Source organism: Mirounga angustirostris, unplaced genomic scaffold (assembly GCF_029215605.1).
Source record: "Mirounga angustirostris isolate CCGP_5_RB_7025 unplaced genomic scaffold, mMirAng1.0.hap1 SCAF_1, whole genome shotgun sequence".
Classification (NCBI taxonomy): domain Eukaryota; kingdom Metazoa; phylum Chordata; class Mammalia; order Carnivora; family Phocidae; genus Mirounga; species Mirounga angustirostris.
In genome coordinates, this window is record NW_026991709.1 from 11,779,305 (window position 1) to 11,801,027 (window position 21,723).

A 21,723-nucleotide genomic window follows, 5' to 3' on the forward strand; every position below is an offset into this window, starting at 1 on the left:
ACCTGTAATCAGCCAATCTTTTCCGATATATACTCACTGGTCTCCCCAAATCAACTGGCCCAAGCTTTTCCCCAAACACTCTGATCTCCTACCTTAGCCTCTCCTCACAGTATTTGCTGGCTGTGAGGCCAGCCCGCTCCACTTGCGAATAAAATCTACCCACGGCAAGACGCTGTTCAAATGCCCCTTCTTCAGGGAAGCTTTTCTGGTCAACCTGTGCAGGAGATTACCCTCCTCCGAACTCTCCAGGCTCCTGAACGCTATTGGGAAAACGTGACCTGAATCCACACGGCCACCTGACCCAGATACATACAAATAACACTGTCCAGAAGCACTTGCCAAACGTGCTGGTACTGGGTACAGCGGGCCGGGTCTTCACACTCCCCCTGACTGCCTTTACCTGGCCTAAGACAGGAGACGGAGAAGAGCCAGTGGTTGTGGCTGGAGTAAATGCTGATCTCTGCCTTAGCTGGCCGGCGCTGGGGACGGTGAGCGAGGGCTGGGCAGCCCACGCGTCCCAGTTGTCTGTCTCTGGCTTCTCACTCGTGCTGGTGGGCCACCTGGAAGGAAACATACGCCACCATGAGAAGTGAGTCCTTCCTATGCACCAGCTTTCACCCACGGCACACGGAGACTTATGGGGCTTTCTTTATTTTTTTTTTTTTTTAAGATTTTATTTATTTATTTGACAGAGAGAGACACACACAGCGAGAGAAGGAACACAAGCAGGGGGGGTGGGAGAGGGAGAAGCAGGCTTCCTGCCGAGCAGGGAGCCCGATGTGGGGCTCGATCCCAGGACCCTGGGATCATGACCAGAGCCGAAGGCAGACGCTTAACGACTGAGCCACCCAGGCACCCCTTATGGGACTTCCTAAAGTTCAAAAACAAGACGGGGAGGAAAGAGCTTCAGACGTGGTTGAGTCCGAGCTTCACACCCTAGCGACGAACCTCAGGCACATGACAGTAGTCTCTCTGAATCTTCATTTCCTCATTGATAAAATGGCAACAATATTCTGCCACTTTGTCATTTGTAAAAACAACAGCGAGGCCAGCAAGAAGGAAGTCAGGCGGCACCTATGAAAACATGCCGGCTTCGCAGCTGGCGCTCAACACCATCTCTCTGTCCCATCGGTGCCACAGCGAGCACCAAGGCCACGTGCCCAGCCACTGGGGTAATGACAGGTGGTACCCTTACAGCAACCAGTCATGCTGGAGCTCAGGGACGGTTTTAATTTTGTGATCTTTATAATGTTAAATAACTACATCGGTGCGAGCGCAAACCCAAATGTAATTTACTTTTTACGTCTTTATGAGACATAAACACATTTGAAAAGCAAAATAATTCCTTTGAGGGGCACCTGGGTGGCTCAGTCGGTGAAGCGTCCGACTCTTGATTTCGGCTCAGGTCATGGTCTCACAGCCATGGGATCGAGCCCCTCGCTGGGCTCTGCGCTGGGCATGGAGCCTGCTTAAGATTCTCTCCCTCTCTCTCTCTTAAAAAAAAAAAAATTCCTTTGTTAGACTGTACATCCTGATTCTGGGTTTGGAAAATAAGACGCCCATAATTATAGCAGCAGAACTGCACACCACACGTGTATTGCAGAAGAGTCACAATGACTGAATCCACAGCAAAACGAAATCCTAGAAAACACGGTATTTGTCTTCTATGTTAGCCTAAGCTTTAGTTTAAAAAAAGTCAGAACTTTTCAATCAAGATCAAGAGCGTGCCTACACGTACGTGGAGCTGAAGTCAGCCCAGTTGTTGGGGGTCGTGGAGGGCTCTGGAGCGGTCACCGCCACAGGAGTGGGGGGCTCACGCACGGCCAGTTTGGGTGCAGGCGCAGAGGCTGGGTCAGGCCCGGGTTTGACTGGAGCAGGAGCCTCGTTTTCTGGGATTTTCTCTGCATAGTTTGCAGGGAACCAGCCCGTCTTTCCTTTTAATTCTCCTCCAAGCCAGCCTGGTTCTCCAGTTTGGCTTTCGTCCACCTGCAGGAAAAATCACAGACTTTAAATCAACCTGTAAAGACACCAAGCGCTCTCCCAGGACCAAGCCCCAAGCCTCCGACCCTGTCGGATGGACACACCACACGGACGCCTCTCCACCCTGTTCTCATCTGCATGTCTGGGAAAACCGTCTCTAAACATTAACTCTGAACAAACAGTAGGTGTTGTAATGCAAGGTCTCGTTCTTTCTGCTTTTTTTTTTAGCTTCTCCCCCCCTTTTCTAGAAATGGCAGTAAAGATAAAGTGCCTAAAGTCCTCAGGTCCATAGCTGAAATTTTTAGAGTTACCTTGAATTGGAAAGTGATGTGACAGACTTCATCACTTGGGAGGTCATGGAATTATTAAAAAATAATTTGACTTGGGTTTATGATTTAAAGCTGAAAGCAAAGGGTGCAATCAACATTAATCAGTACTCAAAATCTCTAATAACTAAGCAGTATTTGTTCAGCACAGGGATAGGAAAGATAAAAACATGGTCTTAGATGGTTTCCACGGGAAGCAAAGCTGATGTTAAGCCATTTAAAAGCTCTTCTTTAATTTTCTCATCATATATCTAATTTAAATTAAAGAAGAGATTATTCATGGCAACGGTCAATTTTATTAAGGTCCTATGTTTTTCTTTTATATAGATTTAACTTTAATATTATAAAAGTGCACATGAGAATACAGATTTCTGCTGTTTAAAACTCTCACAGGGGCTATTATATCAAGTGCTTTTACGTTTGCATTTTAATTCTAATTTAAAAGCATCATTCAAAATCACCAGGATGGTTCTACCTATCTTTATGAGTTACCCCCCCCCCACCCCCCATTTTATGAGCAACAGGAGAACGACTTTGGAGGAAAATTATTTCACTATTATTGGAGGAAAATTATTTCACTATTAGAAACTATTTTCATTACTGAATCAAATCAGAGACCTTATCTTATTTTTATCCCTTAACATATACTGCCCAAGGAGGTAAAACATTGGACACTTCATCAGACGTTAATGTTGCTTTTTAGAAATCACAGAAATGAGTAGGGAGGACCTTAACAATGATTTTGGAAAAAGAGAAAAAATACCAGTTTTCTAACTCATTCAAACATACAGTAAAAAATAATAATAAAAAAAATAAAGCTCCAAACTATGGAACCGAACATCTACTACCTGTATTCAGTCCAGAGTAAGTGTAAATGTTTATTAGCATACTTGAATTTTCAATATGCTTGGGACGGGGTGGAAAAAGTAGAATTACATGGCTTACGACTTAACTCAAGATCTTATTTACAAAACTTTCAGTGAGTAGAAGATACTGGCACTCTGCTCCACCTTAAGGCACCCTTACTGTCAGGGGTAAAAGCAATTTTTAAAAACTGAGAATGCTCCAAAAAGGAGGTCCCCAAGATAAAGAGCAATACTGCTTCGGAGATTCTATTTTTTGCTTGACAGTTCTGATACTCCTGCTAACGCTTACATCAGATGTGAACACATTAGCCACTTTTCATTCAACTCCCCCACACTGTTTTGTGCTTACATTCCTTTTTCTGGGCAGCCCCAACTGTTTCTCTAGATGAGGATTTAAGAGGACATTTTTTCCCACTTGGATTCTATGCAAAATGCAAATGGCTAAATGATTTTCCTTCTTCATTTGTATTTACTGGTGATACTGTGACACATTTAAACATCGGCACAGCTTCGCAATGGAAACAGCCGTTTTTTGGCCAGATTGTGCTGGGGGCTCCCCAACTCCTGGGCAGGTTCAACGACAGTCAAGCTCCCACCCCCCTCCACCTCTCTAGGACCAAGGTGATGTCGGGCAGGAGTGAGTAAGGAAGGAACTGGAGCCTGACACAGTGACCTGGCCTCCAGAAGGCGAAGGGTAATGATCAAGAGTAGAGCTCAGGAGACTGCCCCAATTTAAATACCAGCTCTACCATTTATTAACTGGGTGACTTTGGGCAACTTTCATCGCTCGGTGCCTCAAGTTCTTCATCCGTCACATAGTGATGATAGTACCTGTCTCATTATTGGTGGCTATGAGAATTGTGAAATATTTAAAGCACTGCCTGGCATCTGAGAAGTGTTCAATGATAGAGCTTTAAAAGCCACCTCTCCTGCTGTCCCGCTCTAAATCTGTACTGAAGCTCTCTCATGTGGGCTTTTGTCCCGTTCTAAGAGCCTCGTCTTTACGCCACTTTACGGAACCATCCCTTGTTTTCTGTATGGGGCGCTCTCTGTCTAGGAACCTGCCTGGGACCCCGGGCCCTCTGTGTTTGCCTTCCGCCAGCGGCAATGCTTTAAGGGGCTGGAGTTCAGTCATGCATCATGGCCTATCTGGAACTGCTACTCATCTGTCCAAGTAGGACCTCCTCAAATGTCCTCTGCTTGACTCAATTATGTCCTGGGTTTTACTGTCATTCCCCTGACACAAAGGGTCTTCTCTGGTTAACAGGACTTTTGGGACTGACATCTGGAATTGGATCTGAAGCCCTTTGGGCAGGTCTAGCTTGTACCCCAGGTAGCTGATCACACCCAGCCCTGTTCCCCTCATAAGACAGAAAGCGTGCTTCACTGCTGAAAGGCGTTTTGTATACTTAGGAAGCAGAGAAGGTATCATATAAGCCTCTTATCTGTGCCAACAAGAGTTTCCCCATCCTTCAGGGTAATAGATCAGTTTTTCCCTTTTAACCAAGGAAATTCACTGGTCAACTCTGACCAACCAATAGTCTCAATAAGCCTGATTTGTTCTTACAGGAATCCATTAGTTTTAACGAATAACTTCATTTTAAGATTCAGAGAATGTAAGAAATATTCACTCTCAACATTAATTAACCACTTAGAAAAAGCACAAAGGTTCTCATATGAAAAGGAGAAATATTTCTTCCTGGATTTGGGAAACTTGACCCAAAATGCCAATCCAAAGGTGGAAAAACAGTACATAAGATTAGAACAGAAAAAGAGTTAGGCATACAGGGCTGGCTATAATGTGGAGTTTAACATACATAAAGTAGATTCATCTCCTGGTGGCTCTAAGTCAGGGGGATCTGAAATATTAAAAATAGTGGTCTTACTACACTTTCATTTAACTAGCCCCACTGCAACACCTCAAAGCATTTGGGGATCATTCTAGTGGAACATCAACAAAAAGGGAAACACAAACCCCAGACACAGTGCACGTGTCTCGAACGTTACTGATCTATTCTACAGAATGTTAATATACACTGTAGGCTGCAGGGCTTGGATTCAACAGTCGAATGCACATAGCAGCTATGAGGTTCAAGTACATATGGCTGAAGCCCGATGATACGGTCTCCTTTCTCACTGTTTATATGCTTCATGGCTGCCAAATTCCTCCGGTAGCATATTTCTGAAATCTCTGACCTTGTTGCAAAGAAGGAAAGAGAAAGTCCCTCTCCCCTCGCAAGCATGACACAGAATAAGGACAGCAAAGAGATTTAAACTGTGTACCAACTCAGAGCAGCTGGGGGGCTGCCTGGGATGTGCTGAGTACGGGGGGCACAGCACATGGTTTCTGCATCTGCCAGCTTGGGAATACAATGTTTTCCCAAAAACTTTTGGGTTGGAATATGAAAATTGTTTTCTAAAGCTCTAATTTAGAGGTCATCAAATTTCTCCTCAGTTGTAACTACTCAACTCTACCCTTGCAGTGCAAAAGCAGCTGAAAGCAGCATGCAAATGAATGGGTCCAGCCGCATTCCAATAAAACTTTATTATAATAAACAGGCTGGGGGCTGCGTATGGCCCACTCCTGGAATCGGATGTGTACCCGTCCCTCCAAGCAATGATGATACTATGGCCACTTGTTACTAAACAAGCCAACCTCAGATGTTAAGGCTATGGAAATCGAAGGAAGGCAGGAAAGAAAAGATACTAACTATACTAAAAAAAAATCTCCATCCAGAGAAAACAAGGAAAAACAATGAGTTTAATGTTACATGAATAATACCAAATTAGAAGATAAACAATTTTCAGGATGAATGGAACTGGTAGACTGGCTGATAACCGATAAAGAAGTGTCCTTTTGGGGGAAATTTCTAAGAGGATATGTTTCAGAAATGATTTAGAATTAGTCTTGACAGGAAAAAGGCATTAGGTTAGATAGGTGATTCCCAAAAATGACTGCCTAAGAGGTCTACTTGGAGAAGATTCTGAATCCTGTATATGGAGTAAAGTGCCCAGAGTCTCTGGGGGTGAGCCCTAGAACGCTTATTTCTTCTAAGTTCCATGAACAGTTCTAATGTCCTCAGTCCTGCACCACCCAGACCTGCTGAGTTAGATGATCAGCCTGTGCTTTTAAGACAAACTTCAACAAAATGGCAGTGAGCAAAGGTCTTCTAAAAGAAAAAAAAATTTTTTTTAAGTAGGCTCTACACCCAACATGGGACTTGAGCTCATGATCAAGAGTCGCATGCTCTTCCGACTGAGCTAGCCAGGCACCCCTCTTCTGATTTCTTATGCTATTCCAATACATCATGGATGTCAAATTTGATCTATTCACTCTCCAAATTTTGGGACCTCTGGATCAGAAAGATAGGCCATCAATGTTCACAGTATTTAATTGCTAGCTGTCAAACTCAAGGTCAAACTCAATTAAGAAGCTTCCATTAAGAAGTTCTTCCCTGGGGTGCCTGGGTGGCTCAGTTGGTTAAGCAGCTGCCTTCAGCTCAGATCATGGTCCCAGAGTCCTGGGATCAAGCCCCGCATCAGGCTCCCTGCTCAGCCGGGAGCCTGCTTCTCCCTCTGCCTCTGCCTGCCGCTCTGCCTACTTATGCTTTCTCTCTCTGTCAAATAAATAAATAAATCTTTTAAAAAAAAAACAAGTTCCTCCCTGAGCATATCAGTCCATTCTGATTCCTTTCCTCTTAAATTCCTAGGACAGTTAGTAAGCATTCATTGAGAACTTCATCAGACATTGGCTTTTTTCATGCGTTTCTCCCTACTTTTCTAAAAAGACTTTAAATATATGAATGGCAGACATCATCTTATATTTCTTTATATTATAAGCAATATTTAAAACAGGACTATATATAAGATACCACTTTTATTTTTGTCAACTGTGGAAAAAATATTTTTTGGAGAAAACTGGACTGATAGTTTTTTTCAAAAACAAAAGACTTTTTAAAGCTCCCTCCAAGGCTGCCAATGTTAAAAAAGGAAATATTAGACTTCTGAAATCTAACCAGGAATAGTCCACTAATTTACAAAGAAGTTTGAGAAATCAGAATCTGATGGTTATTGTGCCCACAAAAATAAGTGAAATCCTGATTATTCGACCAAGAGATCGATAGTAATGTTCTACTACATGTTTTCATGATCATGTAAAATGATAACCTCAAACTCCAGGAAATAAAAAATGTTACCATCACATGTCAATTTTGGTGGGGGTGTGTGTGTGTGTGTGTGTGCACGCCGACTGTTAACCTCATGAAGGTAATACAGCTGAATGCCATTTGGGGTGTAATGCTGTACTGTGTAGTAGAAGAAGACACTGCTCTGTCCCCTCAGCAAGCCAGTAAATTATGCCTAGCCGTACGTTCCATCCTTCATGACATATTTGGGATATCTGAGATAAAGCAAACACCATTCCAGAACTGGGTATTCATTCTGTGATACTTAATCAAAGTTGGATTTATTTTTAGTGTTTCATGAAAAATTACAAATGTTGGTACATTTGTAAATATGAAAATAACATAAAAGTACAAAAAAATTAAACATGAAAGCCCCCTCTTTACTGCCCAGCAGTAACCTATGTTAATGGTTTCATGTCTATATTTCAAGAATTTAACCACACACATAAAAACATTCACATATACACACACATAGATTTTTATTTAACCAAAATGCAATTATACTGTACATACTGTTCCTGCCCTTTTTTTTTTTTTTACTGGTGAGCTTATCTGTATGTGTAGATCTATACAGTTTTTTTTTCACATCTTAAAACTTCCTGCTTAGCTGTATCATAATTTATTTAAACCATTCCCTTACTTATATGGGCCTATTCCTTTTTCGTTTTTACCAACAACGCTGCAGTGAACCTTCATCAACAAATGTATTTGTGCATCTGCCAAAATACAGTCTAGAGGAGGGAAAATAACAGAATTTCTGGGTCAAGGGGAATCAGAATTTTAAATTTGAACAGGTATTGTCAAATTGCTTTTCAAATAACTTAGCCAATTCATATAAGCATGCTGACAGCGTGTATTTGATCTACTTTCCTGCATTCTTGACAGAGCTGGATATTACCAAACCTTTAAACTTGCTTAGGTGAGAAATGAAAAATGCTATCTGGGGTTTTTTAACTTGCATTTCCTGATCACTAGTGAGATAAAGCCTCTTTCTGTATATTTTTAAAATCACATACTTTTCTTCATGTGTGAATATCTCTTCATATCCTTGGACAAGTTTTCTAAGTTTTGGGTTTCTTTCATATTAACTTTTAGGAGTCTTTATATAATATGGATGTATTTTGCAATATACAAGTTTTAATTATTTTATATTGTCAAATCTGTCCATTTTTACCATTTATGGCTTCTGGTTTTAACTCAGGAAGGTATTTCTTTGCCAGGAAATTATTCCCATATTTTCCTTTTTCAAAAAAAAAAATTTCTTTTAAAGAAATTTAACTTTTATGTTTAAACTACTTGGAACTTATTTTTGTCTGTAGCCTGAGATGGAGACTTAACCTTATAATTTGCCAAATACACAGCCTTCAAGTTAGGCCTTAAATGGAATCTGGCAAAAAGAAATCCGGTACACAAACTTTTATACCTCTTTTTTTTTTTTTTAAGCAAAACCTACTACACAAACTCAAAACGTATTTTTACTGCCACGACAACACCCAAAGATATGTGTACTTACACAGAGTTAAAGTGATTTAAAAGAAGAAAACATTTAATAAGATGCAGACTTCCTGACAGTTACACAGACTTACCCATTCCCCTTTAACCTCCACCAGGAAAGCAAAGGTTTGAAAGCAAGGCAAAATATATTTAATGAAATGTTTTATTTTTACAGCACATCTAAACTCTATTCATCTAGTCAAGCTGGTGGTTAGCCAGTTTGAGGAAAAACATCATTGAAACAAGGCTATGTTTCCAAAATACAGCAGTATTTTCTCATTAAAGTACAGATCATCTAGAACACTTCCTTATTGTTACATTTGTAACACTTCCTGATCTCAAGAAGACAGCGCTACTTTTCTGGACCTTGTGCTACAACAAAATCCAGTTTCAAAAACTTGAAGCTCTTTTTTTTGTTTCAGTGTAAAGAAACAACTTTGTAATGAGGCCCCCTCTGGTGTCACATTGCACTTTCGTAAGTTTTAGAGTCCCAGCATGGTGTTTTTATATATTGTAACAATTCACAGGCTTTTGTTTTTATATATTGTAACAATTCACAGGCTTTAAAAGCCGCGGTATTTCCAAGATGAGGCAGTACGAGTAAAGCTGCTTCAGGCCATTAGAAAACACAGTGCGGGAAAGAGTTGGTGGTGAAGCGGATGCCTTGCGACACCGTCCCTGTGTACAGAGCGCTGTGCCCTTCCACAGAGAACCCAGCGGTTCTTTCTGTAAAGACTGAGTGAGGCTAGCACGCACGCCTTCACAAACTGTTTGCTGAACGAAGGCTGGACTCTATTTGGACAGGGCGTGTTATCGTTACAGAGATTTTGACTTCTAAAGAATCTGATATTTGGCCTTGACTCCCTTCTTTCAAGCCCATGATGATTTGAGATAAGACTGTCAGAAATAAAGGGGAGAAAGGCCTGAGATCTCTGAAGACCAAACACATTGTTCTTTCTGTATATTTTGGCTCACTAAGGATCACAGTGTCTCCACGCAGAGATCTGCCGTAAACATGCAAGATGCACGCGTGAGCAATAGTGCAATGATCTGTGCACAACCCTTTAACTTCAAAGACACCTACTTCCGGAACCACAGGCACGTTGGTCTCACTCAGAGTTCTTTTACAATTCGGAACCATTCCCATCTTTGAACAAACAAAAAATGCCAACAGTAATGCAAAGTTTGACCACTTCTATGACTCTTAATTCTGAGGTTATTAACTAGATGGAAGAACTACTGTTTTCTTTCAGAAAATAATTTAGGTTAACCACATGGCTTTATTCTTTCTTAAAGTGGTTACTATAGTTTGAGTCTATTTAACTATTAATATAGTTCAAGGAACTACGACAAAGCAAAATTCTGAACTCTTTTATCTGCTCATTTACAGAGTAAGAAGGCAGATTAACTGTATGTAATTCACACAATTCAAAGATCGCACAGTTAAAGGGGAAAAAAAGATGCACTGACCCAAAGATACAAAAGTTATCATTGGCAATTGTGAAAGTGATGCTAAAGCATTCTGCGTTTAAAACTATTTCTTAAAGACTATTCATAGTATTTAAGCAATCTAAACTCTGAAATTACCAGACCTTTACAAAGTTAAAAACACGCCAAGGCTGTGATAAGAACCCATTTTCTTTAACACCTCTATCTTAAAGTGCTGCTAGGATACATTTCTAAATATCATCTTTCATTCTAATAGGAAAGGAAGATTGAGCCCATACTTCAAAAACCCTGGATTTCACACTCGGCGACAATTTCACTCTGACAAATAAAGTGCAAGAGGAGGACAGATGCTAATCATCGACAGAAAATTACACTTTGACTGGAGTCTTTCTTACCATGACTATGTCTCCGGGCTGGATCGTGATCTCATCGTGACTTCTGGATTCAAAGGGATAGAGCGCTCGGTAATACACCACCTTTACATTCTCCTGTGCAGAAATTGTAAGTGGGCCTTTTTCTATTTACAAAGACAGTGGGAAGAAGGGAACAAAAATAAAGCATTACACGGAACACGTATGCATGACAACAAGCCAAACAAATGACCTCTCCCCTGCTGTTGACCTTAACATCTGAACTCTTCCCATCTATTCAAGGAATTTCTGAAGCACATACTTCATGCCAAAGGAGAGCCAAACCTGGTGTCAGCAACTCAAATCCATCGGAGTTCACTGGCTGCCACTCCCCCAACAAAGACCATCCCAATGCTGATTGCAGCGAGGCTGTCTTAGATCCTGGCTGAGGCTTCGGTAGCACACATCTGTAAAGCATCAGGACCTCTATCTCCCCTCCCCTCCAGGGTGCCGAGTTCAATGCAGCAGTTAGAATGTGACCCCCAATCTGAATCAGCCAAGAAAACTCCTTTGGCAGGAAGCAAAGAAGCACAACTTTCCACATTTTTGAAAGATTTGGAAATGCTGATATATCTGGCCACTAAAGCAATCACATAAAACGTTAAGTGCTGACTTCACCAACAATGATTATTATTGATAATCTCCAGTGAAGTAAGTCTTCCTCCACATCTCCCAGGGGTGGGGGAAATGAGCCTAATGATAGACCTTATATGCAAATACTTTAGAGTTTAAGTAAAATTTTTTTTAAAAAATGTATGCAAACAGAAGACAGTCTGACTTCCGATTCACTTAATAGTACCTAATCACGGCCCTCTGAACTGTTTTACCCTAGAAATGTAGGTATTTAGCCACACATCTATTTTCTCTGAAAAGCAGTGAGGGGGAGGTATTATCTTCATGCAGTCTGGAACTGGATGAGGTGCCACATTTCCCACTGACCACAGGAAGAAGAAATCCTCATTCTATACTAGGAGGAAACATAAGGAATTTAAACTAATGGCCTAAGATTGAGTACTGGTGAAATTATTATTCATATCAAAGGCAGCATTAAAACATAATTTTGCTTGCCAGACTTTCTCCCTGGACTGCAGGCATCTATGTGGGGCCCAACTCTGAACCCCACTCCCATCCCTGCCCACTATAAACAGGAAACAAGTAAACCCTATGGAATAGTGTGCTTCTTTCTTTCCTTTCTGTATACCAATAAAAAGCACACTGATAATCGAACAAATAAATCGATATAATTTGCCATACAAAGGAAAAGGCAATCCCTTTCTTCAGCTGAATCTCAAAAATACATGCTAGGTTGCATCTGATACAAGAGATAACGTTTTCTAGCAATTTCAAAGGCTTCATTTATCATGATTTAAAGAGGCAACTTACGATCGAAGGGCAAAAAACAGTCACAGTTTTCAAAAGGTCAAAAACACGCTTTCATGTAGCATCGGCTGAAGACAGATCAGTGTAGGCAAGGGTGCCTGAAACCGCTCAGTAATTCCCAGAGAAAAGAGCAAACTGGAGAAGCAACAGGTTCTTTCCAAATCTGGAATACAGGTTTCTGGATGGGGCTTGGTAAGGAAACTCATGCCATTTTTGTCTGCAAAGGCCCTGGATGCCAGTGTGAGAGGGACCAAAGGCTGGCGGGGTGGTGGAAGATTAAACTGGCATGTCAGGAGCCTAGAGAATGAACATCTGCACTGTCTGAAGCAAAGGACCCTGGCATTCACACCTAGCTCTATGAAAGGAGCCAAGACAGGGCCTGCCTTAGATATGGGTCTTCCTCAGGACGATCTGGCAGAGAAAACCTATTTGCTAGAACGACTTGTGGCCCCTACTACCTGTGGTGGACCAGGGTGCCTGGACAGCTGGCTTGGCTGGTTCCTGATGCTGATGGAAAAGCCGGCTCATCTTGTCTTGCGGGTCCAGTTTGCTTTTCTCCTCACTGTCCTTCTTCTTGACACTCTCCTCCCTTCTGAGTTTTTCTTCATCGTGGAGCTTCCTTGGCCGCTGATGCTCATCGTCCTGCTGCGCATGCTCAAGCCACTGCTTGTCCCTCTCCTGAGCTCGTCTGTCAACAAAATGCTTGATTACAGCCAGGAAGCAACTCCAGTTTCATAATGCTGTGGGCTCTTTTCACAGAAAAGGCTCCAGCTAGCAAATGGGATGCTCCATGCAGAGAGGATCCTGTCCCTCCGATGGAGCTATCAGAGTCAATAAGACAAAGGCCCTCAGGGCTCCAATTCTGAGGGAGATGATGAAAGCACAGGACTCAGAAAAACACAGGAAGAAGGTTCCTGATGTATTTTACCAGGTGTTTAGAAGACTAACAAAGAGACTTCTCGATGATAAAACTGGTATTTCACTGCAAAAAGCCGTAACACACACAGGCACGAACGAGACGAGAGCGCGTACCCCGACGAACACACATATAACTCCCCAAAACTGAAGGCGGAAGCAACAGATTCGTTTGAACCCTTTAGGTGGTGGCCATCCTGTTACTAAACTAAACTAAAATGCTCTGGGCGTTTGCCTGAACCCGAAAACTTTGTGTTTGTCAAAGTAACTGACACGAAGGGACAAGTGCAATGAAATCTAGGCCCTGACATCTAAGACGACCGCAACCTGAAGCCCACAGGACCGGACCGGGGACGATTTTTCTCTCACTGTACGATCGTCTTCAAGATCAGAAAACAGTTTAGAGAAACTCACGTGCAAAAGTAAGCGATACGATGATAGTCATAACTAGTCCTCCCCCTACACGAACTCCATTACCCTTCACACCAGGGGAGTAGGTCCTATTAACGTCCCGATTTTTACGCGGGAGAAAAACGAGGCAGAGATATTAGAAGGCTTGTCCAAGGTCACACGGCCACACCTGCCTGGGGCTCAATCCCAGGCAGCCCAGTTCTAGGCTCCACACCCTGAACATGCTATCCTGTGACATGGCCAACACACAGTCATCTCCTGGAATTAGGAAACTGCCAAAGGAATATAATATAAACAAAGAAAGCTTGTATTCGCCATTTAAAAAATATGCTATTTATTTCTACCCTGTATGCATGTGAAAATTTAATGCAGGCAAATTCTTAACTTAAATCTTTAATGTTTTACTTGCTTTTAAAACATCTTTTAAGGGCGCCTGGGTGGCTCAGTTGGTTGAGCGACTGCCTTCAGCTCAGGTCATGATCCCACGGTCCTGGGATCGAGTCCCGCATCGGGCTCCCTGCTCTGCGGGGAGCCTGCTTCTCCCTCTCCAACTCCCCCTGTTTGTGTTCCCTCTCTCGCTGTGTCTCTCTGTCAAATAAATAAATAAAATCTTAAAAATAAAATAAAATAAAATAAAAATAAAAAATAAAAAAATAGAACATCTTTTAAGCACAAAAAAGTTTTTTGGAAGGGGTCCCATACCTATGTTGTCATTTGTAACAACAACAAAAACACACAATAGAATTTGCTTAATATTTGCTACTTAAAAAGTCTTCATGTATAGTGTATAACCATGTAATTTCTGAAATTAATTTTTGGGTACTACTTATATGAGTAAAGCAGGAAATTTACCTTTTTTGTATTATATTTTGTGTTGCCTTCTACTCCATAGAAATGTTAAAGCTCAGTACAGTATGCTGTGAATAATCAAAGTGTTTTATCAACTTTGAAGATAAGGAAAGGATGGAGTTAGGGTTAATCAGCACATCCAAGAAATGAATCCTTGAACCATACCCCAAGAAAACCATAAAACAGTCCTCTAAATTGGTTAGAGACCCTACCCACCTGTCCACTGGTAAACTGTGCAGGTCCACTTATATGGGGATATTTGACGGTACAGTCTCTGAATATATTTTCTCTCCCTTATGATTTTAACATTTTCTTTCTCTAGCTCACCTTATCATAAGAACACAGTATATAACACACATAACATACAAAATATGTGTTAATTGACTGTTTATGTTATCTATAGGCTTCTTTCCAGCCGAGAAGAGTAGGCTGTTAGCAGTTAAGTTTTGGGGGAGTCAAAAGCTATACTCATTTCCAACTGAGCAGGGGGGGGTCTGTGCCCCTAACCCCCTTGTTGTTCAAGGGTCAACTGTACTACACAAACTGTGTACCCCTCTCGATAGTTTAACTGAGCTTAGCCCACTAAAGTCAATGATTGCCTCAAGTTATGTTTCTTCATCTTTTTTTTTTAATATGTTAGGTATTTTTTTTAAGATTTTATTTATTTGTGAGAGAAAGAGAGCACGAGCAGAGGGAGCAGCAGAGCAGAGGGAGAAGCAGGCTCCCCACTGAGCAGGGAGCCCGATGAGGGGCTCGATCCCAGGACTCTGGGATCATGACTGAGCCGACGGCAGACACTTAACCGACTGAGCCACCCAGGCGCCCCCTGTATCTTCATCTTTTTATTCTAATTTCAATAACCAATTTTTACAATTTATACTGCATCACTGAAATAGTCATTTTTGTTTCCTGGCGTCAAAAATTAATTGAACTTTAAAAAGCAAATATCCAGTAACAAAATCAGACACACCAAAAGTTAACAAATAAATTTCTACGACTCATGACAGAAAGTTACCAGTAAAAGTAACAAACCACAAACACAAATATTCAAACAAAGCCGAACAAAAAAATGTGTCTGGATCCTAAGCAGCAGCAAATTTTCTCCTTTTGTACTCAACTTTAATTTGCAGTTGAAGAAAAGAGGAAAGAAGTCGGAGTGGCACGCTGTCAGTCCTACTGGAGAAAGCCTGTGTGGCGAGTGCTCAGGGGCTTTGATTTCAAACCAGCACTCCGGACTGCCACTGTTATTAAAAGGCTGTGAACTGGAAACGTATTTTGGTCATTGGCATGCAAATGAGCATACCAAGTGTCCTAATTTCCTTGTATAATTCCACTTATCTACATAGTAGTAGCTTGGGAGAGCTCTGGAAACTAACCAAAAACTTCAGGGGGTACTTATATATGCAAAGATTTATATACACACGTATTTGTGCTTGCACACGCAGACACACACACACACACACACACAAAGACTGAAGGCTCTTTCTGATCAGTAGGTACTTGCAGAAGCCCCACAAAGAATAATAAATACTCAAAGTTCCTTCCAGATGGGTCCACGATCCACAGGAAAAGACTCACCTTTGGGCTTCTTCTTTTTGTTTTTCTAATTCTATGATCTTTCGCTCTTGTTCTTTCTGTTTCAGACGTTCAGCCTCTATGGACTTCTGTTTCTGGAGTTGCTGCTTATTATGTATTTCTCTTAGTTCCTATAAACAATCAGGAAACAGTTCATATAATGACACGAGGTGATAGGCATCAACACTGTTTATCAGCATGCAACATTTTCATAGTGAGGACGTCTAGCCATTTAGGAGACTAACATCTCAGATTTGAAAAACGTTAACTTGGAAAACTGAAATCACGCTACATTTTGACATGACTATCTCCAAGAGCTGTTCCAGATTATATTTTAGTGAGTCATAAAACATTACACCATTTTCCATTACATGCTTTAGAAGGAACTTGCTAGTGATGGGTATTAGAGAAGCTACATTGTTCAAGACTCGGCAACAGTAACAGACTTAACCAGTTTTAAGGTATGATGATGATCATCAATAAAACCCTGAGGCACTTCCGATAATGAATTAACACCAGCCTCTACTGGCTTGGAAAATACACACACCTCTTCACACATACACCTCTTCACACACCGCCTCCATTAAAACCTCACCTTCTTATGCTATGCTGCCTTCGAACAAATGGACATCCCTCTGTTCCACAACCTTGACTGCCCCCACCAAATCACACCCTTCCAGAGCATCTTCTCTTGCTAAATCCAAGTGTGAAGCTGTCCACTTCCCCAGACTAACCCATCAGTCAGGTTGAAAGTAAATGCGATAATATGACGGTCACCATGTTGGACCCAGCTTCCTCATTTGGTATCAGCCCTCAGGAAAAACAGGGATTTCTTTAGCAAACTACTGGAAAAAAAAAATCATTTTATGATATTTAAAGTACTCAAGTCAGAAGTTTAAACACCCCAAAGTGTGAAGAATAAAGAAATGCCTGTTGAGGGAGAACCCATATAGGTTCCATAGAGGATCCTAATGGTCACTAATAGATTCAGTCACCGAGACTCCTCTTGCGTGTGTCAACAATAAATCAGGTGAGTCAGTATCCAGTAGAGCCAAGGATGCATTTCATTTTTTTCCCTTCTGTCTCTAAGGGTGCATTTCCAGTTAACTTCTTCATCTGGGTAACTCGGGCTAGTCCCCCGAGGTAGCAGCCCTGGGGTCTCTTTGGTAAGCTGCAAAAACTAAAGTAAGGTCTGCCCTGTCTTCTTCATCTTGTCCACTGGCTAAGTTCAAATGGGTAGGTTTCCTCCTGCCTTAAATTCCTACCTTTAGATTCATTCAGAGACAGAACAAAGGTAGAGCACTGTCTATAGAACATCAGTGTTAAAATGCACTTATTCCTAGAGAAAAGCCCTAAGGGTTAGACTAAGCTTCTTCTGCTGGCTGGACTGTTCTCAGGATAAAGTAAGAACACATGGACGAGTGTTTTATAAACCAGAAGTGGCTTTGAGAGATCCTAAAAGGGATCAGTGAGATAGTGTTTGGAGACCAGCAGGTTAGGGGGAGATGGTACTGAGGCAGGTGCTGGGGGAAACAGCTGAAGGGAAGTAGGCACGGGGAAGGAAGGAAGGGACTTTGGAGGGGAACCAGCAGATGAGACTGGGAGGATCAAGGCAGGATGCGGCAGAAAAAAGCAACTCTGTAAGGTACACATTGGTGGACTATGCCCTATGGCAGATGCCCTGGGCATGTGGCTTGGATTTGATATTTTAGAGACAAATGGAAAAAAGGGGCCACTTCCTAGTGTTAGAGTAATCTGTACTACTAGCTCCAGTTAATCTCTCTATGTGGAAAGGAAAACCAGTGGGGTGATATTAAGTCAATCTCTAACGTCCTAAGAGAGGGACCCAAAAGTTGGCCCGCTCCATCATTAGCCCAATGGCTGAGACCCTTTAAAAGGAAGGGGGGGAAAGTGACTGAAACACTTTACTTTTTTTCTTATTTTAAAATTTCACCTTCAGTTGCATAAAATTCTTAGGTTCAGAAAGAATAATTTACGGCAATAGACAATATTCAAAAGTACTGAACCGGGAACAAAGAAACCTGGATTCTGATCTCGGGTCCCTGACATAGGCCAACAGCTGAATCAGAGTGGATGACCCTTGGGTTTTCTTTCAGCTTTAAGATCTGTTAAATTCTTCGACATTGTTGATCACATAAAAAAAATTAGTCCTTGTTTATTTCAGTGTCTCTTATATTTAGGGTTTTATTCTTCTTATAGAAATAAACCAAAAAGGCATAACTAGTAAGCAAAATAACTGAGCTGAAATTAAATACAAAGAAGTAAGAAATGGCAGGGGTAGAGTAACATTTTAGTTTGATGTTTAGGAGCCTGATTATATATTAAAATAGAAAAGCTGTTACTGGGCGCCTGGGTGGCTCAGTTGGTTAAGCAACTGCCTTCGGCTCAGGTCATGATCCTGGAGTCCCGGGATCGAGTCCCGCATCGGGCTCCCTGCTCAGCGGGGAGCCTGCTTCTCCCTCTGACCCTCCCCCCTCTCATGTGCTCTCTGTCTCTCTCATTCTCTCTGTCTCAAATAAATAAATAAAATCTAAAAAAAAAAAAAAGCTGTTACTTTACCCAGGAAAAATGTATTTCTAGGCAGAGTGATATTCAAAATATTGAACAACAGGTACTGCAGAAGCATTGGCCAATTGGAATGAACGCTGCCCGTGATGTACCAAGGCACCTGTGAAAAACGGTTTTCCACTTTACCAAAGAATTACAATGCACATTTCCTTTCTCTACGGGGCTCTAGTGATTGAATGTTAACTTACAGATCATTAATTACCAGATACAAAGTCAAGACAGCAGTAAAGCTAGAAATGTTTTAGGCGGCACTATAAAATAAAAAGCAATAGGAAGGGCGCCTGGGTGGCTCAGTTGGTTAAGCGACTGCCTTCGGCTCAGGTCGTGATCCTGGAGTCCCGGGATCGAGTCCCGCATCGGGCTCCCTGCTCAGCGGGGGGTCTGCTTCTCCCTCTGACCCTCTTCCCTCTCGTGCTCTCTGTCTCTCATTCTCCCTCTCTCAAATAAATAAATAAAATCTTTAAAAAAAAAAAAAAGCAATAGGAAGTGAATATAACGAATCTACAGAAAGAAAATCATGTTATTAGTAAGACAGTTTTAAAACCAATTTTTAGATTTATCAAATATACAAGAAGGAAGATTATTTTGAAATTTTAAAAGCACATTTATTCTTGAGAATAGCCGCATGACAGGCGAGGCTGAACCCATCCTTGAACTGTACAAATAAGCTGCAGCTTCAAGTATCTCCAAGGAACTGGAACTTGCAAGAGCCATAAAATCACAGATGTCAAATAAGGTAACAGAAGGCCCTGGCATCTCATGATCTAGATGTGAGGACTGCAAAGTTTTTCTATCGTTTCCTTCATCCAGTTCAAATACTGCTGAGCACGCCACTCTAAGAAAATGAAGATGCTGCAAATAGGCAGGCAATCCAGGTCTTCCTCTCTTTCCTTGGACTTGGGAGCTTAAGGCAAGGCAGAAAATTCATGATTCCGAAACTTGATAACTTTTTTCTAAAAGTTGAACTTCTAGGGGCGCCTGGGTGGCTCAGTTGGTTAAGCGACTGCCTTCGGCTCAGGTCATGATCCTGGAGTCCCGGGATCGAGTCCCGCATCGGGCTCCCTGCTCGGCAGGGAGTCTGCTTCTCCCTCTGACCCTCCCCCCTCTCATGCTCTCTGTCTCTCATTCTCTCTCTCGCAAATAAATAAAAATCTTAAAAAAATAAAAATAAAAAAAAAAATTTTTAAGTTGAACTTCTAGGAAGGCCATCTACAGAATGAAGGAATATTTCTGAGCATGACAAGGGCCTTGTGGGGCAGAGTCCCTTCATGTGGGGGACAGAGGGCTTTGTACTGCTCTGTCATTCCCTTTCAGCACTACTGTTTAAGAGGCTCGAGTGCAATCACAGCTATTTATTTATTTATTTTTTTTTTTTAAAGATTTTATTTATTTGAGAGAGAGAGAACGAGAGACAGCACAAGAGGGAAGAGGGTCAGAGGGAGAAGCAGACCCCCTGCCGAGCAGGGAGCCCGATGCGGGACTCGATCCCGGGACTCCAGGATCATGACCTGAGCCGAAGGCAGTCGCTTAACCAACTGAGCCACCCAGGTGCCCAATCACAGCTATTTAAAAGTACCCTTTTAATTCCTTCAGGGAAAAATTTCTAAGGTGACAAATAAATCTGGTATAATTAAATTACTTATTTAGGAAATGACAGAACCACTGGGAGAAGTAGCTACAAAAAGCTTCATGACATGAATTGTATCACCTGATGTCAACCTCATCGAAGTGACCCTGCATGTTCTATTAGGTCTTGTCACAGTTAGTTCTCTATTATAATGAAGATAAAAATAGAACAAATAAGAAATTACTGAGACCCGGGGCGCCTGGGTGGCTCAGTCGTTAAGCGTCTGCCTTCGGCTCGGGTCACGATCCCAGGGTCCCGGGATCGAGCCCCACATCGGGCTCCCTGCTCGGTGGGAAGCCTGCTTCTCCCTCTCCCACTCCCCCTGCTTGTGTTCCTCTCTCGCCGTATCTCTCTCTGTCAAATAAATAAATAAAATCTTAAATTAAAAAAAATTACTGAGACCCCAAATTCATGATCTCACTCATGGCTCTTACTAAAATTATTTTTTCTATAATCAATAATCCTACTACAGTCACATATTTATTGGCTGGATATTCATCTAGCAATACGGTATTGAGTACACAACCTTGTTGATTTTTCTTCTGTGAGTTCTATTCAAGGGTATGAGATGTTTTACATAGGTATAGTGCATGCTAATTTGATATTATCTCTTAATAGAGTATAATGCCTTTCTTAGTAAAGAAGAAATAATTAAACATGCATCGAAGAAGTTTGAGCTATGTGTTTACAAATGCATAAGTAAAATAAAACTATAGAACGTGTAGTGTATGTAAATTAAAAGGTAAGATCTTTATCACCAATAATATCTCTAGAATTCTAAGATGTAACAGTTTCTTCGCCAGGGTCTATGAATAAGCTTTGGCTCTGGGAACACTATGAGACAGCATGAAAACTGGACTACACAGGCATTTTTCTTGCAGAGAAGGCTCAGAGCTTTTACTGGATTCTGAAAGGGGTCTCTGATCAAACACAGATTATGAACCACCGTGGGAGGATAACCGGCAAATAAAGATTCTACCATGTATTAGCAAAGATAAATGAAAATAAGCTTGCTTTTAACTTTCTTCCTTCAACTCGGGGGGAAAAAAAATCACTTATTGCCCTTAAAGAATTAAGATATTTGTACCATAAAACATCTTTGGACATCCTATGGCATACAGCCAAAGTATTTCAAAAGCAATATGCTGGACAAATTGAATACTCCAGAAGATTCTTTGCCCTGAGAAACATGGCTCACTTTCAAATTTACTAATGACAGTTGTTTTATTGCTTGACTTAAAAACTGTGACTGTTTGGGGCGCCTGGGTGGCTCAGTTGGTTAAGCAACTGCCTTTGGCTCAGGTCATGATCCTGGAGTCCCGGGATAGAGTCCCACATCGGGCTCCCTGCTCGGCAGGGAGTCTGCTTCTCCCTCTGACCCTCCTCCCTCTCATGCTCTCTGTCTCTCATTCTCTCTCTCTCAAATAAATTTAAAAAAATTTAAAAAATTAAAAAATAAAAAAACTGTGACTGTTTCTGCTTTATTTGGACTTAGAGACACTCAAAAATAGGTGTATTATGTGAAGCGGTACTACTGGAATACTGAGAAGTATCCAGCAGAACAATATGTATGTGATTCCTTTCCATAAACATTACTTTATGCACATGCTTGTGAAGAAACAAAAAAATTAACCGGCAACAGGGGCCTGGAAAAGCTAGTAGTTAATG

At 41.5% G+C, this 21,723-nt stretch overlaps 1 protein-coding gene across 6 annotated transcripts in view; it reads right to left on the reverse strand.

Moving 5' to 3' along the window:
- Positions 1–21,723, reverse strand: part of ITSN1 (intersectin 1) — a 214,063-nt gene that overhangs the window by 65,441 nt on the left and 126,899 nt on the right. For all 6 annotated transcript variants that reach the window (XM_064579196.1, XM_064579188.1, XM_064579191.1 and 3 more), the window contains 5 exons: positions 15,843–15,970; positions 12,548–12,777; positions 10,695–10,816; positions 1,739–1,986; positions 401–560 (listed from right to left, as the gene is read on the reverse strand). In XM_064579196.1, the coding sequence (XP_064435266.1) occupies positions 401–560; positions 1,739–1,986; positions 10,695–10,816; positions 12,548–12,777; positions 15,843–15,970 (888 nt within the window). The remainder of the gene's footprint in view (positions 1–400; positions 561–1,738; positions 1,987–10,694; positions 10,817–12,547; positions 12,778–15,842; positions 15,971–21,723) is intronic.